At 50.5% G+C, this 17,685-nt stretch overlaps 1 protein-coding gene across 1 annotated transcript in view; it reads right to left on the bottom strand.

The window, feature by feature from the left end:
• Window positions 1-17,685, bottom strand: part of NCK2 (NCK adaptor protein 2) — a 139,894-nt gene that overhangs the window by 34,261 nt on the left and 87,948 nt on the right. The window contains exon 3 of the mRNA XM_079720474.1: window positions 10,052-10,293. Coding sequence (XP_079576600.1) covers window positions 10,052-10,277 — 226 coding nt within the window. The 5' untranslated portion in view covers window positions 10,278-10,293. The remainder of the gene's footprint in view (window positions 1-10,051; window positions 10,294-17,685) is intronic.

Below are 17,685 nucleotides of genomic sequence, written 5' to 3'. Positions count from 1 at the left end.
GTTAGGAAGTGCAAGAGGCACGCCATCTTCCAAGGCTGGACAGAAGGGCTTCCGGGACCACACGCTGCTCTGGACAAGGCGAACGCTGGTTACTAACAGGGCAGGGCCCTGCTGGCTCCAGGGAGGGGTCCTGATGTAGCTGGGCTCGGCCTCCAGGCCCTCGTTCCCGGCTGGCTCTTGTGGCAGCGCCCTGCCTGGGCCCAAGGCCTGCTCCTGGCTCTGCTGTGAAGCACCTTGTTACCCTGGACAAGTAACTCAATGTGCCTGATTTTCACAGAAAAGCTGTGGACCAGGTTATCTCCAGAGCCCTTTCCAGGATTCAAGAATTCTACACAGAGAGCCCAAAGTGTCGAATGAACTTCACTTTTTTTTTTTTTTTTTGCGGTATGCAGGCCTCTCACCGTTGTGGCCTCTCCTGTTGCAGAGCACAGGCTCCGGATGCACAGGCTCAGTGGCCATGGCTCACGGGGCCCAGCCGCTCCGCGGCACGTGGGATCTTCCCGGACCGGGGCACGAACCCGTGTCCCCTGCATCGGCAGGCGGACTCTCAACCACTGCGCCACCAGGGAAGCCCTGAGCTTCACTTTTTAAACTTAACTGTACATACTAGGCTACACAAAAACAACCACCAGAAGAACCGTAAGCGGCCCTTTTGGATCCTACAGCCAACTCCTGTCACCAGTGTTTGGCTGAGCATGTTGGGCTAAATACTACAGGACCGGTCACTTTAGAGCAGTGCCTAAGGACCCCAACCATTTCACTACCAATTCACGCTCCACTATAAACACCCACTTGTAAATTTTCCAAGTTAGACATTCAACTACTTTGCTCCCTGAAAAAAGCCAAAACTATAAAATCAATGGAGGTTCCCTGCAAACAGCCACCCCAGGATGGCTGGCTTCCAGGAGGAAACACAGGCAGACCCCCAGCCCGAAAACTCACCAAGAGCTGCCCTCCAGGTGGCTTCCCAGCCGTGAGAACCACGGAGGACAATCTGGATGCTCAGAGAATCCATGAGTTTGGAAGCAGAGAAAGGAAGTTAAGAGTTGAGAGAGAGGGATGGCAGCCTGCAGGGGCTGATCAGGGGAGTGGCTTGTGGACAAAGACGATGTGAGCAGGTGCCCTCCTGTGCAGAGAGCAGCGGTGGCTGCAGGGCTCGGGGCTCAGGGCAGGAGGGGCCCGGTTGGCCTTCCAGCAGCCCCAGAGGCTCTGCAGTCAGCACCACGGCACCCGTCCTGAACAAAACCCCCCTGCACCCCACACCAGCCCCCGGGGACAGACATGAGCATGTAATAGGGAAGAGGAACGTTTGAGACATATGGACGAGATCTAAAACTGAGTGTGGGCCATATGGGGAAGCGCAGTTGGAAACACAGAGAGAAGATTTTACTTAATTCTCAGCATCTGTAGTCCACGTTTTCTCTATTCTAAAACCAAAGGCTCCCACTTGAGTAGCTTTGAGTCAAGAAAGGCTGGTATCGATGTTCTTTAGAAAAACGATCATTTTCATAAGAAGCAACCCAGGTGCCAGTCGCTGGGAAAGAAACTGGGAAATGCTTTACATGGTGTCCTTGTCCTTCCTCAGGGCACGAGGGGCCCGGGGACCGACGTGTCTGGCTTCAAGACCCCTTGTCACCGCACACCTGCTTCTCCTCCATCTCCCAAGTGTAGACCCCTCCTCCTTCCCCATCCCCTCTCCTGGCTTTTCTCCCATTAGCATTCTTTTGAACAGTCTGTCTCTATCTTCTCTCTAATTATCCTCCCACTAATCTGTTGTCAGTTGTTTTATGTTTCTTGTTCTAAATACTTGGACACTTACGATATATGCAAACAAATCCAAGTTTATTTTGGGCGCTGGCACCACAATTGCTGTAGACATTTCCATAGTCTGTGGGAATTACATTTGGCGGGTCATTTGTACCGTGAACGATCTCGCAAGACAGAATTCTAAAGAGTTCTAAGTTATGCCACATAATACGTAATTCAGGTTCGTACAACGGTAGATTATACAACAGAGACCGAAAAGGTCAAACTCAAGTGTTAAATGCAGCTCTGAAAACCCAGAGTCCCTGCTTTAATATGGAGAAGAGATGATGGTTTGGAGAAGCTGGACCTTTAAAACCAAATTGAGATCTGTCAATCTTCTTCGCATGTTACATACAAACTTTTCATGGGGCATGGTCTGGCTCTGCACTGTGAGAAAAATGTACTTTGTACTTTTTGTACTGATTCCTTAGAAGGTGACTGAGTTTAGGAAGTATGTTTAAGTGACATGTAAAAAGACTAAGGGTAATTTTCTTATTCTTTATGGACATTCAACCTGGAAAACCAAACTACTTCTAAGACAAATGCACTATAAAGAATCAGCTTCTCCTCTTCGCTTTTATACAGAGCATCCTGACCACTAAGGAACTGGGAGGCATGGACCAAACTCACTCGGCAAAGGTCCTTTCCAGCACGTGTCGCGATCAGCCTTCCGCGAAAGGGTAGACGTTTCAGGACTGACTGCTTGGTGACAGTGGTATTGATGCCAGGAAGAAGTCACCTTTGCAACCTGATTTTGATTCTACGTGTGTAGAAATACTTAGCAAACAGATGCAAATGCCAACGGTGATTATTTCTGGGTGATAAGATCACAGGTGATTTATGTTTTTTCTATTTTCCAATTTTCTTTTTTTTTCATAAGTATGCCAGTCTTCAATGAATAGTTTTATAAAAGACAGGCATTTCAGAGATGACAATTCTGAGGACTACCTGAGTGCAGAAACCCGTGTCACACAAAGAGCCTGTGAATGGCAAAGACAACTGAAATCTCACGCACACCGACCCCCTGAACACGCCTGCTGCTGACACAACTGCTGCCAAAATAAGAATCGATTTGGGGAAAAGCAGGTGTGTTCCTGGGACATTCGGCTTCCGAATCATTTTAATTAAAGGCTCCTGCTCCCCTCAATGTGAAGGAACCAGGCGGTTATTGACAAGTGAACCCCCAGGGCTGGGAGGAAACGATGCTCATGAAGTAGCTGGTCCCCTCGAGTCCCAGGGGCTGCAGCAAGGGTGGGAGAAAACCAACCCAGCCGTGCAGATGGGACCAGGGAGCGACTGGATGCACCAATACCAATGCCAAGCAGGCAGCTTTCCCCTCACCCCCCAGGGCTCCCCGCAATCTGAATCCCCAACCCCCGAGGCTGACCAACAATAGCAGAGCTTGAGGAGTCGGGCAGACCTGCTTTGAATTTCAACCCATTACTTACTGTGTGTTCTTGGGCACACACATACCTTAACCTCCGAGTCTCATTTTTTTCACGTGAAATATAAGGATGTTACTATATTCCTCTGAGGGTTACTGGGAAGATTAAACAAAAAGGTGTGCAGGTAGGTAGCACCAGAGAGGCACACAGAAATCATTATTACTGCCTACACACTGGAAAACGCACACGACATCAGTTCCGGGTCTCGGGTTGAATTTTTCTGCTGCATTAAGCTTTCCCTTTGGCTTCCGGTGTGACATGGGTGTCAGGAGCGCAGGGATGGTGGTTATGGAGCCCGCGGGTCCCAGGCACCAGCTGTCACAGGGCCTCCCTCCCAGGGGAGGGCTTGGGGGCGGCTGTAGAAAGTAGACGGAGGCCTGGGACCAGCCCCCGAGACCACAGCGGAGCGGAAGCTTGGTGGAGGAACCTCGCGAAGTGCCTCCAACGCCTGGGCTCCCCTGCAGGCCGAGACAGAACTATTTATACTGGTCAGAAACTAAGCTTCCCGTCAGCACAGCCCGTATGTGACAGCAAAAATCTGAATTTTGGGCTTCCCTGGTGGTGCAGTGGTTGGGAGTCCACCTGCCGATGCAGGGGACACAGGTTCGTGCCCCGGTCCGGGAAGATCCCACATGCCGCGGAGAGGCTGGGCCCGTGAGCCATGGCCGCTGAGCCTGCGTGTCCGGAGCCTGTGCTCCGCAACGGGAGAGGCCACAGCAGTGAGAGGCCCGCGTACCGCAAAAAAAAAAAAAAAAAAAAAAAAAAAATCTGAATTTTGTCTCCTGAAGTTGAGACTCATGCCTGAAGCGTGAAACATTCCCACCGAAGGGCCTGCCATCAACTCCAACGCGTCTCGTCATCACGGCCCAGGTTCTCTTCCTACTTCCCTAACCCTCTGGTCTTTCTGCTGGTTTTTCATTCAGGCTGGAAACCCTTGAGTCACCTGTGACTAACCTGCTGCTTCACACCCAGTTGGCACAGAGTTCTGGGCCTTCCCTGCGAAGCCCAGGGCTGGTGACATCCCCCCGGGCCACACTGAGGTCTCGTCCCCAGCCTCCTGCTGACACACTGGCACTGCCACTCCCACCCTGAGGACCAGGATCAAGATGCCTGCCATACACCCCGACGGCCACCACTCCGTCCGCCAGGGGACGACCGCTGGGGCTCCCCTTTTCAAAAGCATCAGGCCTAGTGATGGGGGCCTCCCCAGTGCGGGTCACCCAGGGCCCTCAGTGCCGCCGGCTCACTTACTGTCCTCCCACACGGCCCCTGCTCCCAGCCTCTGCCTCCCCCTCCACCGAAGACCAGCCCCGAGCATCCTTCACGTGAAGGACTTCAGTCTCAACCATCTGATGAGACAAGTGGTCCCTTATCCCGCCCTACAGACGCCGCAGCTGAGGCTTTGCGGCTTCCACGGCTCGCCCCAAATCGCTCAACCGGCGTGTGGGCGTGTGTCGAGCCTGGATTTGCAAAGACCCCAGCCTCACCCTCCTATGTATGCTGTTTCCGCAAGGATAAGAGAGGCCCGAGTGGCCTCATCCAGCCGTTTCTGGTGGGCCTGGAGGGGCAGCGCCACTGTCCTAATGACCCCACGCGTCCGGGCCGGTGTTACTCTTCCAGTTACATCACAGGCTGCAGAGAGTCCCGGGCTAAACTCTACCCACCAGATGAAAGAACGTCCAGCCGGCCTCCCCCATCTGATCCACACACACCCTGTGACACGGAGCTGATCCCGACACCACGTTTGCACCCCTGTTTCAAAGCCTTTGGTTATTGTTCCCAAAGGTCACTCAGCGGGGAACCCGGTGGCTTAGAAGCATTTCCAAGGGACCGAGCGAGGGAGGGACGACTCCAGCTCAGCCTGAGACAACCAGCGACTACAGCATCCGTCACCCATGGCTCATCTGGACAGATCGCCCGCCCTGCTTCAGACCTACTAAGAACGCTTCTGATCACAGCAAAGGTGCACAGTCCTGCGGTGCCGGAAAGAAAATTCCTCCAGGCTTCACCATCACGGAGGCTGGAGCCCATCTCTCACCCCATCTCTGTTATAACAAAAAGGCCTACATTGAACTGACACAGAGCAGCCTGGGCCGGTCCAGCAGGAAGCGGGGTTCCCTCACCTGCCTGCCAGTGATACGGAGGGAAGCTGCTGGATGATTACAGAAAGTTCTGAACCAAGTCCTGGGGAACCGTTCTGAGGAAGAATCTGTTGGCACATTCACACCCAGTGGCAACCTCATGTGTTAGGTCCAATCTCAGCAGGTCCTCGGCGATCCTCTGATCTCTGAAAGCCTGATGACAAATGTAAGGCCCTTTGGCACCGCAGATGCCCGGATAGAGCAGGAAGCCTGAGGTACAACCTCTCCCCAGCTGTGATCCAGCGTCATGGCCTGGGGTAGTCTCTAAACCACTCTACGTCTGCCCATTTGGTTCAATGTACAGATAAGTTGTAAGAACAGCACAAAGGACATTATCTTCCCTGAACTATCTGAGAGTAAAAGCTGCCAGCATCCTGTCGCATCACCTCAACACCTGGTGTGCGTCTCCACACACAAGGGCATCCTCCTCCTCGACACAAAACCGGGACGTTAACACCGATACACGTTTACTGTCACACTCAGACCCCACCCCGGTTTTGCCAGTAAGGCCCTGGTTTTCATCTCTAAAACAGGGAACCTAGCATCACTAGGATTCCTCCTAACATCCTAGCTGCTTATCTCTGTGACGCAGCCCTATCAAACGCCCACCCAGTAAGCCCTGATATTCAACTTGGTGAAAGAAACCCAAGTTCAAGCTAAAGGCATGTGACCCGTCTCTGTCACAGGCCTCCTCTTGGGGAAGATGCTCAGTCAACTGTACACGGATAGGCCTTGAGGAACCCTGGGAACTTCACCCCCAGGAACCGCCCCATCCCGACCAAAGGTATCAACCCAAACAGCGCAAGGGCTCTTTTAGTTAGTGAGCACTGGTCCCCTCCGGCAGCCGCTCCCTGCTCCCAGGTCTGGCTTGGAGTCGCAGAGGTGGGGACCGGTCCCAGTGTTCATCACTGGCAGGTGACTAACTGGCCTCAGGCAGGGTCACACTGGGGCCAAGGCTAAAGCAGCAGCCCTGGGGGCAGCTCACTTCTGGTTCCACATGCTGCAGGAGGTGGTCAGCGAAGGATGTGTGTGCCTTGGAACAAACCCTCCACGGGCAGATGCTAACAGGTTATAAATGGAACCGTAGCTTCCTGGGTAGCCCAAGTCAGCACCTGGGCCTCCGGCAACCATCGCGAAGACACTTAACCTTCGGGGCTTCGACAGGTTCCAGCTGCCATCGTCAAGTGGTGACAAAAACCATTCTTCAGTAAAATCCCTCCCTGGGAGCAGCTTCCCCATCTCACAAGATTTAGCACAACGCTTTCCAACACCTAACCTGCATGGTTTTATGAGTCGGGTTGTGTAAAACACCAAGGCCAGGCCGGAGCCCAGGAATGCAGCAAGCCTTTCAAAACATCGCCTGGGCTCTGCCAGCAGGAACAGTTCTCGAGGACGGCTCCTTGTTACCTGTGGAAAAGCTCTATTTGACTAATCGTGGTCATAAGCTGAACGTGAGAGGAGACCTAGTGTATCAACGTGCTACCCGTCTACAAATACGAGCTCATATTGTTTTATTTAATTATAAATTATTACGGGAAAAGGAAGAGCGTTAGTCCTTTCCTAACGGAGAGAACTTTTTGGGAAAGGTACTGCTTTCTGGAGGTTACTGTAACAAACTATTACATGTGATTAAATTAAATTGGCGACTGACGTCAGCACAGCACAGGGATACAGGAAAGCAGGAGAGAGCTCTGCCAAGCCACGGTCACCTGCAGTTAGAGATGCCAACACACAAGGAGAACACAGGGACTTTGACGGGGAGTCTGGTGCTATTGTGTTTCAAACCAGGTGCCTGCCGGGGAAATCTTAACCACGGCTTTAGAAACTGGGTGGATTTCCATGGCAGTAGAATTACAAATGTGGATGATGTCATGAGTCGCTATTAGAAGGTCAACATGTGTGGTGGTGTTTTTGACGTTGTTTTCACTCCTTCTAATACACAGTAGAGAGAACTTCTGCTGGGTGCATAATCAGTCTATGATCACACTATAATTCCAACAGCACACCCGTCACGGTCATTTACACAGGAAGCCACGGATGCTTTAGCTCCAGTCTTCTCTGTAACGGAGACCAGTGGGCGGCAGGAGAGGCTGCGGAAAGTTTTCCCACCTTCCTTCTCGACGCTGATGCCTTGTCAGGTCTGACGATGGCGAAATAAGTCACACCGCCACGGTGGTTCTTGTCGGGGTACCTCCCTTCTCTGTGACACCGTTCAAGGGGGGCAATGGAAAACTCACGCCAAGACAACAAGGTCTCTCTTTGTCCAACAAAAGCAAGGCTCTGGGTGACCACGACAAACACATGGAAGCAAAAAAGACAGACAATGAATAGGGGCATTTCTCCCTGGCAATGGGCATACTGACCTCCAACAGTCTCTAGGCTACAAATATTAACTGCCACGAAGAGATATGGACGTTCAGAACATAGCTTTGTTGGTGTTTTTACATTAAATAATGCTAGGTACAAACGTTTCCAAGGCAGTAATGTGCCTGACGGGGGAGGAGGCCTGGAAAAGGGTGGTCAGTCCACAGAAGAGCAGCAGGTCTCCCCAGCACAGCTCTCGAGGGCCAAGGAGAGCCAAGGGGAGAGGCTTAAAGAGAAGCCAACTTTGATTCTATTTAAGGATGAGCCTTCTAACAATCTGTGTGCTCCGAAAATGGAACTTGGCTGGCTCTGTGGAAGGAGACGTGTGCCCGCAGAGCTGGGGGGCCATCTGTCGGGGCGGGGGAGCCAGCCTGGCACCCACACGAGGACAGGCTGGCTGAGCCAGGCCCCCGAGTTCTGAGAGGAGCCCCAGAGACTGACTGCCGCTTGTGAAAAACCGAACCCCAGCGCCAGATGTGCTTCAGAGCCCAGCTGTCTTCTCGTTCTAAAAACTGAAGGGAGGGATGACAAGCTGTTCAAGGGAATTTGTACGTAACTCAGAGGGCTTGCTTCGCCTTATTTCACTCCCCAGCATTCTCTTCCATTTCTGGGTGTTTCATTCTTTACTAGAATCTTGAGAATGGAGTTTTGAAAAAGGATAAGAAGACAAAACAAGTCAACAATGCGAGCATCTCCAAAAAAAGGTACTTTAGTGGGTGAGAAGCTGAAATTGGAAAAAAATAAATAAAATTAAGTGCAGGGCACTCCTAAAGTATTTACCTACTCATGCTCCCCACACTTCTTTTTTTTTTTTTTTGCGGTACGCGGGCCTCTCACTGTTGGGGCCTCTCCCGTTGTGGAGCACAGGCTCTGGACGCGCAGGCTCAGCGGCCATGGCTCACGGGCCCAGCCGCTCTGCGGCATGTGGGATCTTCCCGGACCGGGGCATGAACCCGCATCCCCTGCATCAGCAGGCGGACTCTAAACCACTGCGCCACCAGGGAAGCCCCATGCCACATTTCTTAGTCACAGTTAATAGAGAGTTATAAGCACAGGACAACAACGTTTCTTTCAAGTGACATGCTTGGAAAAAAACGATAAAGAGGGTCACTTTTGTGAAAAAGAATCAGATTGCTCATGAAAAACGGAATTTCTCCATCAGGCAGAATCTACGGTAGCTGGTGTGATTCTCACGCAGGCCAGTGTCTCATTTCTCTCTCCAAGGCGTGAAAATAACCTAACCCACAACACAAAATTACTACCCAATGAATGAAGGCTTTACTTGGTTTTGAAGAGTTAGTGGACCCTTCAAGATGGCAGAAAATGAAAGATGAATATTTTGCAACACTCATCACATTCAGAGTTTCATTTTCTTTTCAGGTTTCCTGCCTGTTCCCCTCCCTCAAGTGAAACTAATTCTCTTGTTAGAAATAAAACGGAAAACCTCAAGGAAATGTAACGTGGGTGATAACATTGACCTGTTTCAGGAGCAAACTCTTCCGTGATAACCAGCGGTCCCGGGGGCCACCCACATGGTGCTCACAGAAGGAGGAGGCATTGCTGACTTTCAGGAAGTCACCCTCTCGCACCCTCTGCAGGATGTCCATGCAAAGGCGAGATCGGACACCATCCACTTCAGGGGACTCGGAGTCTTTCCCAGGTCCGGACACCAGGGAAGGGAACAGGCGCGTGGGAAGAAAGCTGGGCGCCCAGCAGGCCCCCTGCGGGTCACCCTGGCGGCCTCGCATCACACTGCCGCTCAAGTCCCCACCTTAGCTGCCACCGTCCAGGACTGTGCTGTGAAACGCCACCAATTTAACAGAGGGAAAAAATTCCCCGGGTTCAAAGTGCTTTTTTTTGCCATCTCCTCCTCTATGTGCAAACACCACACACAAAGGATTTCGTGAGAGAGAAAAAGATTTGATGGGATGACCTGGGCGGACCTGGAGACATACCCAGAGGTGGTCATTCCATTTCAGGACACTCCAGAAAGTTGATGCCGGGAGACAGAGACATGCAGGGGGGGTCCGAAACACACAGAAAGGCCAGCTTACATAAACCGCCAAACTTGAGAACCTCTAGGAAATGACCAGCCGGATATTTCTGCACTGGATCTCTCAATGTCCAGAGATTTTTTAAAAAGACAAGTAGAAAGATGTCAATATTTAAAACATACCCTTTTTTTTTTCCTTAAATGCAAATGAAAGAGATGACCTCCACCCCGAATCCCGCTGAGAAAGCACCAGGCCCCCGCCTTCCAGGCTGGGCCGGGGTCCCGCCGCGCCCGCCACTCACCGAGCGTGTCCTTGAGGTTCTTCACGAGGGAGCCCTTCTTCAGGCTGTTCTTCCTCTCCACGTAGTTGGACGGCACGTAGCCCGTCCTGTTGGCCGCGTTGCGCACCCGCCACCAGGTCTTGGAGTCGTCCAGCAGCCACAGGCGCTCGTTCTTCTTGATGTCCAGCTCCTGGTCCTGCTGGGCCGTGTAGTCCCACTTGGCTATGACGATGACCTCCTCTGTCATCTTTCATGGAGTCCTTCTGCCAGCAAAACATTTGGAGAGGCTCATTAGACACCCGGCCAAGCGCCATGGCTGCCGCATCCACTCGGAAAACTACACCCGGACAGCTTTTATTACAGCTCGGCAACCAGCTGTCTCCAGGGTCTCAAATACTCAACCTTTAGATGACCTCCTTTCAACAAGCTTTAGTACGCTGTTTAGAAACGGTGACCTTATAAAGTGAATCTTATTTTTGCACATGGGGAATTCTGCTTCTCTGCTAAAAACAAACAACAACAACAGAAAACTTTCCAAAAAATTCTAAATAACCGGATCACAATTAAACGTGTTCACTAGATTAAGTAACACCAGATCCTTATAGCTGATATCTTTACATCCATTTTCTCAAGGTAAGCTGACTTTTATGACTATATTTAATGACCGTGACACACCCAAACCACAATGTGGTATCCTGGATTGGATCCTAAAACATGAAAATTAGTGAAATCCAAGTGAAGCTAGTCAATAGTCTACCACTAACCAATATTAATCTCTCACTTTTGACAAATGTCCCTGGTCAGGTAAGATGTCAGCACTAAGGGAAACTGAGTGAGGGGTGTCAGGAATGCTTTGCACCATCTTTGCAGCTTTTTCATAAATATAAAATTATTCCTGGAACTTGAAACACAGATGTTTATAGCAGCTTCATTCATAATTGCCAAAGTTTGGAAGCCATCAAGATATCCTTCAGTTGGTGATAAATAAACTGTGGTCCATCCAGATAATGGAATATTACTCAGTGATAAAAACAAATGAGCTGGGCTTCCCTGGTGGTGCAGTGGATACGAATCCACCTGCCAATGCAGGGGACACGGGTTTGAGCCCTGGTCTGGGAAGATCCCACATGCCGCGGAGCAACTAAGCCCGTACGCCACAGCTACTGAGCCTGTGCTCTAGAGCCCACGAGCCACAACTACTGAGCCTGTGTGCCAAAGCTACTGAAGCCCGCGTGCCTAGAGCCTGTGCTCCGCAACAAGAGAAGCCACCGCAATGAGAAGCCTGCGCACTGCAAGAGAGTAGCCCCCGCTCGCCGCAACTAGAGAAAGCCCGTGCGCAGCAACAAAGACCCAGTGCAGCCTAAAATAAAAAAAATTTTTAAAAAAACAAAACAAATGAGCTGTGAAGCCATGAAAAGACATGAAGGAACTTCAAATGCATACGACTAAGTGGAAGAAGCCCATCTGAAAAGGGTAAGACTGTATGATTCTCACAAAGACTCTTTCCTTGACCAAACTTTAGTCAGGCTCCTCTGAATCCTCTTCCCAGACTAGGCCTTGACTATTGTATTTCTGTGTCTGTACTTCCATGTCCATTGCCCAATTTTAGCAAGAATCCTGCTGAGTTGGTTCAGCCAGAATCCTCCACCCTCACCCAGGTGATTGACGTCTGACCATCCTGGCCTGTTTTCAGGAAGGACCCTGTTGGGTCAGTGCAGCCAGAATCCCCCCTTACCTCTGACGTTTCCTCTTAGTAGTTTTCCATCCATCTACTCCCCACCCAGCTCCTGGGCTATAAATCCCTACTCTTCCTTCTTGTATGTGGGGTTGAGCCCAGTCTCTCTCCCCTATGGCAAGAATCCCTCGGACTCCTCCCCTGAGTAAAGTCTGCTTTGCCATTATTTAACAAATGTCAGTTTTTCTTTAATAATTCCAAGAATATAACATTCTGGAAATGGGAAAAGTACAGAGACATTACAAAGATCAGTAGTGGCCAAGGGCACAGGGGAGAGAGGGGTGATTAGATGCAGCACAAGGATTTTTAGGGCAGTGAAACAATTCCGCACAATATACTGTAGTAGTGGACACGTCATGACACATTTGTCAAGACCCATAAAACATTCAATACCAAGAGTGAACCGTAATACAAAATTACTCCAAAATTAAAGGTTTGTTAAAACAAACCAAAAAATACAGTACATTGCATACCTAGTTAAGTCAATCCTGGAAGTAATAAGTAGCAAAGGTATACTGAATGACTGTAATGAATATAGTTATGAGCTATTTCGTAACTTCTCGGGTAGAAGATGGGCATTTCTGCAGCAGAAAAATTCAACATTCAGTCCTTTAAATGACGAGAAGTTTACTCAAAACTAGGAAGAAATGAATAATGGAAAGACTATTGACTCAAATCCCCTTCTTCTCTGACAGAGAGGAGTTCTCATCATTTACAGGGATGGCTTCAGGATGACCGAGGGGACCTAGCGCACTGACTCCACAAAAGCATGCATCCCATTTTTAAATAACATGACATTTTCTGCTAGATGCTAAAGACACCTATAAATAATACATGTTCTCCTCTTTCATGAATTAACTTCCAGATTTAGAGATAACAAACCTTTGGGGAAGGAGGAGATGTTTCATAAACCTTATGCATAATGTACACAATATCCAAGAAGATAGTGTTTACACAAATCTCATTTTCAAATTGTAGATAACATTGTTATCTACTTTCAGAAAACCTCAAGTCCACGCCGTGTCTCCCTATATACTGAACTCACGGTCAGGTTAGATTTCTGAAGGTCATGTAGGTCGTTTCTCTTTTTTCAGTTATAATGGGAGGGACCAGAACAGTAACAGGAATGGGCTTCAGAGAATATTTTATTTGAATACCGGGTTTGTGTCTTAAAGACAGTTTCAAAAAGAGATTTTAACAAGAATAGTCCATCACTTACGACCAGTCAAAACAATTTATAAAATTTCTGCACGACTTAACTACATGAAAAGCAGGTAAGTAAGGCACTGGCTGGGCCTGGTAGGTCTCAGTGCACATCGAACACCACATGGGAGGGAACCTAGAAAATGCTGTGCCCGGCTTCATCCCCATGGGACCCTCTGAGGAGCTGGGCCTGAGCATCCAGTGTGTCATAGGCCCCAGGTGACTCTGACAGCCCTCCTCACAGGTGCTCTTCCTGGGTCCGGGGTGTGGACTAAGCACACTGCTCCGTCTGGGGGAGGACACTGGAGTACATGGGGGCACTCACTCACTCTGCAAACACCCGCCTTTCAGGGAAGTGTGAGCTTTCAGGAGACAGAGGATCAGAGATTCAGTGCCTTGCTGAACAACAGAGCCAGGGTTTGAGCGCAGGGCTGTGCTCCTGTGCTCACTTCTGGGGTGAGCTGGGGAGGGGGTGAGAACTAATGTGCGGTCTTTGACAGGCTTAATCCACCCAGGAAATTTATGACTCTGGAACAGAAGAAAAATAAATTTCCAAGCACCTAAAAAATGAGCAGCTGTTCCTTGGACATAACAAGGGGATTTAAACCTGTTGTAATTGACTTATGAAAGCTCCCCATCAGTATAAAAGCTTCAGGAGTCCATCAAATCAACAACCACCCCACACCAGGGATCACAGTCCCTGGTCAACAACCACCTCCCCCAGGGATCACAGCCCCCCCCCCCCGTCAACAACCACCCCACCCAGGGATCACAGCCTCCCATCAACAACCACCCCACCCAGGGATCACAGCCTCCCATCAACAACCACCCCACCCAGGGATCACAGCCTCCCATCAACAACCACCCCACACCAGGGATCACAGCCTCCCGTCAACAACCACCCCACACCAGGGATCACAGCCTCCCGTCAACAACCACCCCACCCAGGGATCACAGCCTCCCGTCAACAACCACCCCACACCAGGGATCACAGCCTCACATCAACAACCACCCCACCCAGGGATCACAGCCTCCCGTCAACAACCACCCCACACCAGGGATCACAGCCTCCCGTCAACAACCACCCCACACCAGGGATCACAGTCCCCCGTCAACAACCACCCCACCCAGGGATCACAGCCCCCTGTCAACAACCACCCCACACCAGGGATCACAGCCTCACATCAACAACCACCCCACCCAGGGATCACAGCCTCCCATCAACAACCACCCCACACCAGGGATCACAGCCTCCGGTCAACAACCACCCCACCCAGCTATCACAGACTCACATCAACAACCACCCCACCCAGGGATCAGTCTCCCATCAACAACCACGTCACCCCAGCAAAGGCTGCCAACCTCCAAGCTCTATCCCAGCACCTCTGAAGGCCAGCCAATGAGGACGCCTCACTCGAGTACAGTCCACCAATCAACAACCTGCTCACTTCAGCGCTTCGCATGTCAGCCAATCAACAGCTGTCCCGTTGACCTAAGCAGCACCCGCAGGTAAGGGTCAACCAACCCTTGAGAACTTCCGCCTCAGATACTCAGCACATACCAACCTGGTGGTCCGCAAAGCTTCCTGAGCGGAGCTGGGTGGGGGCCGAGCGGGCAGCCAGCGTCCTGCGTGAAGGCGGATGCGGTCAGCGTCCCTTAGGGCCCCGCTGTGGACCAGGAGAGGAGAGCCGCGTGGACGGGGACACGGACTGGGGGCTGCACGACCCGGTGGTTGAGGGAAGGACAGGACATGACGGCTGCGCTCAGGACGGGGCAGGAACCCAGGGCTAAGGAGGAGGAGTAAATGACTCCGGAAGTGCCTTAGAATAAAACCGCGCATGCTTGCTCTCCTGCTTGTGGCCAGTCAGCGCACAGGGGCAGGTGCAGCAAGACCCCCCCCCCGCCCCGCCCCCCAGCACCCGGGCCCCAGACCCCACGGCCTCCCCTCGAACGCCCATCCTGGAGGGAGCCGTGCGGGGGGCGAGAGTTGGGGGCTCCACCCGAGGCCCCGGGAAACTGCTCCAGGAGCCCAGCCGGAGCGGTTGCTTTCAGTCGTGAGCACTTTGCTATTAGCGTAGCACGGACTGCAATAGGAAGAGGCTGGAGCTGAAACAAGATTATTCCACAACACAAAGGAGAGTACAACTGACTTAAATTCCTAATATGGAAAAGCTGTAACAGAGGAAAGTCTGCAAAAGTACATTCTGACTACTGAAACTTTAAGTCAGAAATGGGATTCTGATTTAGTCTAAGAATCACAGAGGTCACATGCAAAGCATAATGCACGTTTATCCCTCCAGCTCGGGCAGTTCAAGAAAATCTAATTTTTGCCTTCATTAACTAAGCCAGTTATCACCCACCTAAAGACAACAGAAAGAAGAGCCACGAATTTAATATTTTATAGCCAGATCATGTCTCATGTCATGTGACCAGTCTAGAATAGAGCTTAGCAAGAACCCCATGTTATACTGAATAAAAGAAATTCTCAGAAAACCTAACATGATGAGCTGCTTTTTCAAGTCTTAGATGGAAGAAGATTTTTTTTAAAAACCCAAACAGACTAGAATAGCTATAAAAACTTTCTTGGCCCAGTAGCTGTCACTAACTCCTAAAATAATACCAATCCTATTCTGGGACTCTCTTTCTAAAAAGGATCCCCTTAACTGCGTCTTGCCGGTTTATGACTGGGTTACATAATCCTCCTAATAGCCAACACCCCAAAATGCTCACAGGTACTTCCAAAGGGGTCACGGGGACCAAGTCGAACCACTCGGTCATAACTGCAAACAGAAAACATGAGTCAAGAATCTGGGATTCGACGCTTAGCTGAGCCATTTGTGCGTCCTCCTTGGCCTTCAGCTTATTCTGTAAAATGGGAACAGCAATATTTGCCTCGCCTCAGAAGACACTTTGGATGCTCGGAAGCAGCCTGATAATGTCGTGTTTAAGGGGTCGGGGTTTTGTGTCATATGGGCCGGGGTTAGGGTCCTCTGTGCACCTTAGCCCAGCTGCTCTTCTGTCACATGGGGTAAGAACAGCACCTCACCTGGGAGCTTGTGAAGACAGCTCCGAGCACCCTGCCCACACGGAGAGACTCAGAACGGGAACCACAGTCAGATGAAAGCGCTGTGTGCACTGCAGCACACGTGGTCAGTGTAGGGGGCGGGGTGGGGGGGTTGGTCCAGTCCTAGTGGCCCCTCCCTCCCTCCCTTCCTCCCTCCCTCCCTTCCTTCCTTCCATCAGGCTCTCCTGAGCAGCAGATACGCTTCCAGGGCACCAGGGTTCCCTGGAGAGTGTGCAGACCCAGGGTCTGCTCTCTTGTGATCCGAGCCCCAGGCACAGAAGCACCTCTCCAGAGACCCCTCCCCTTCCCTCCCCATCTAAGTGCCACCGTCCAGGGTCTCCTCCCCAGAGGTCATTAGTGTACGACCTACGGCTGTCCTTTCCCAAGAGCACCTGCATCACCTGAGGTTACCTGTTCACTGTGTGGGACACCCTGTTACGTGCTGACAGTGGCTGCTGAGGCTTCAGCCGCCCGGTTTAATGGGAAGGTCAAGGAAAGGCAGACTGATGACTCAAAGTTAATGTATTCAATACATCTGCCTCATTCATCCTTCTACGGACTGACCAATCTAGCTGGCCTCAGAGAAGACCAGGGTCATATGGCTTTAAAAAAACTGCCAATCTCACTGTGTAATAGAAACCTTACATGGATGGAATACGATTTATTGAATTCAATTCAAAACAGGTGTAACATTTTACCTCTAGAATGTTAACTCGCAATTTCAGAAAAATACCTGTGTGTATACATGGATACAGACATATCAAAATATAGGGCTATGAGCAAATAACTGGTTTAGAGAGGAACCAGGTAAGAAAAGAGACTGACTACATGAAAAAAAAAAAAAAAAGTTACACTTGCCGTGATTTTCAACATACAGTCTGAATTACTCCAATAATATAATCTACTTCAAGATGGGTCTTGAGGATTTTTCTTTGTACCGTCTCATGCCTTCGAGGCAGTCAACCAATTATTATGGAAACTCACTCAAACAGAGGTTTTCTGTAGATGCAGTTGGAAGAATAATAGCCCAGCCCCCCCCAAAGAGGTCCACATCCTCCTACCTGGAACCTGTGAATATGTCAGGCTACATGGCGTAGGGGAATTAAGGTCAGCTCATCTTGAGGGAGTATCCCAGGGGGCCCGGAGTGACCACAGAGCCCCCATGAGCCGGAAAGGAGACAGAAGAGTCAAGGAGGGAACTGCCAGGATGAGGGCAGCCCCTAGCAGCTGGAAGAAGCAAGGAACAGGCTCCCCTGGAGCCTCCAGAAGGTACAAGGCCCTGTGCAACCTTGACTTAGCCCTGTGAGACCTGGGTGGGACTTGTGACCTCCAGAACTGGAAGAGAATACAGCAGCCGCAGAAAACCAACGCAGTGAGCAATCGTACCAAGGTCAGTCCAAACAAGCAACACTTTCTATGTTTTCCCTCATTTCTCACCATGTTTTCCTCCCTTGGTTCTTATTTGCAAACACTTCAAAATAGTACATTTGCATTAAGGAGACCCACTCAAAGAAACAGTCTCAGAAGCAGCTTTAAAAGAACTTATAAATTCTTGATTAAAGTTTCAGGTCGTGTTGTAGATAAAAGACTTTACAGAGGCCAACGAATCTGACAGGAGTTGGCAGGATCCTGTGGCGTCCTGGGGGGGACGGA

This window comes from Hyperoodon ampullatus (assembly GCF_949752795.1).
Source record: "Hyperoodon ampullatus genome assembly, chromosome: 15".
Classification (NCBI taxonomy): domain Eukaryota; kingdom Metazoa; phylum Chordata; class Mammalia; order Artiodactyla; family Ziphiidae; genus Hyperoodon; species Hyperoodon ampullatus.
This window is presented reverse-complemented; position numbering and strand designations above follow the sequence as displayed.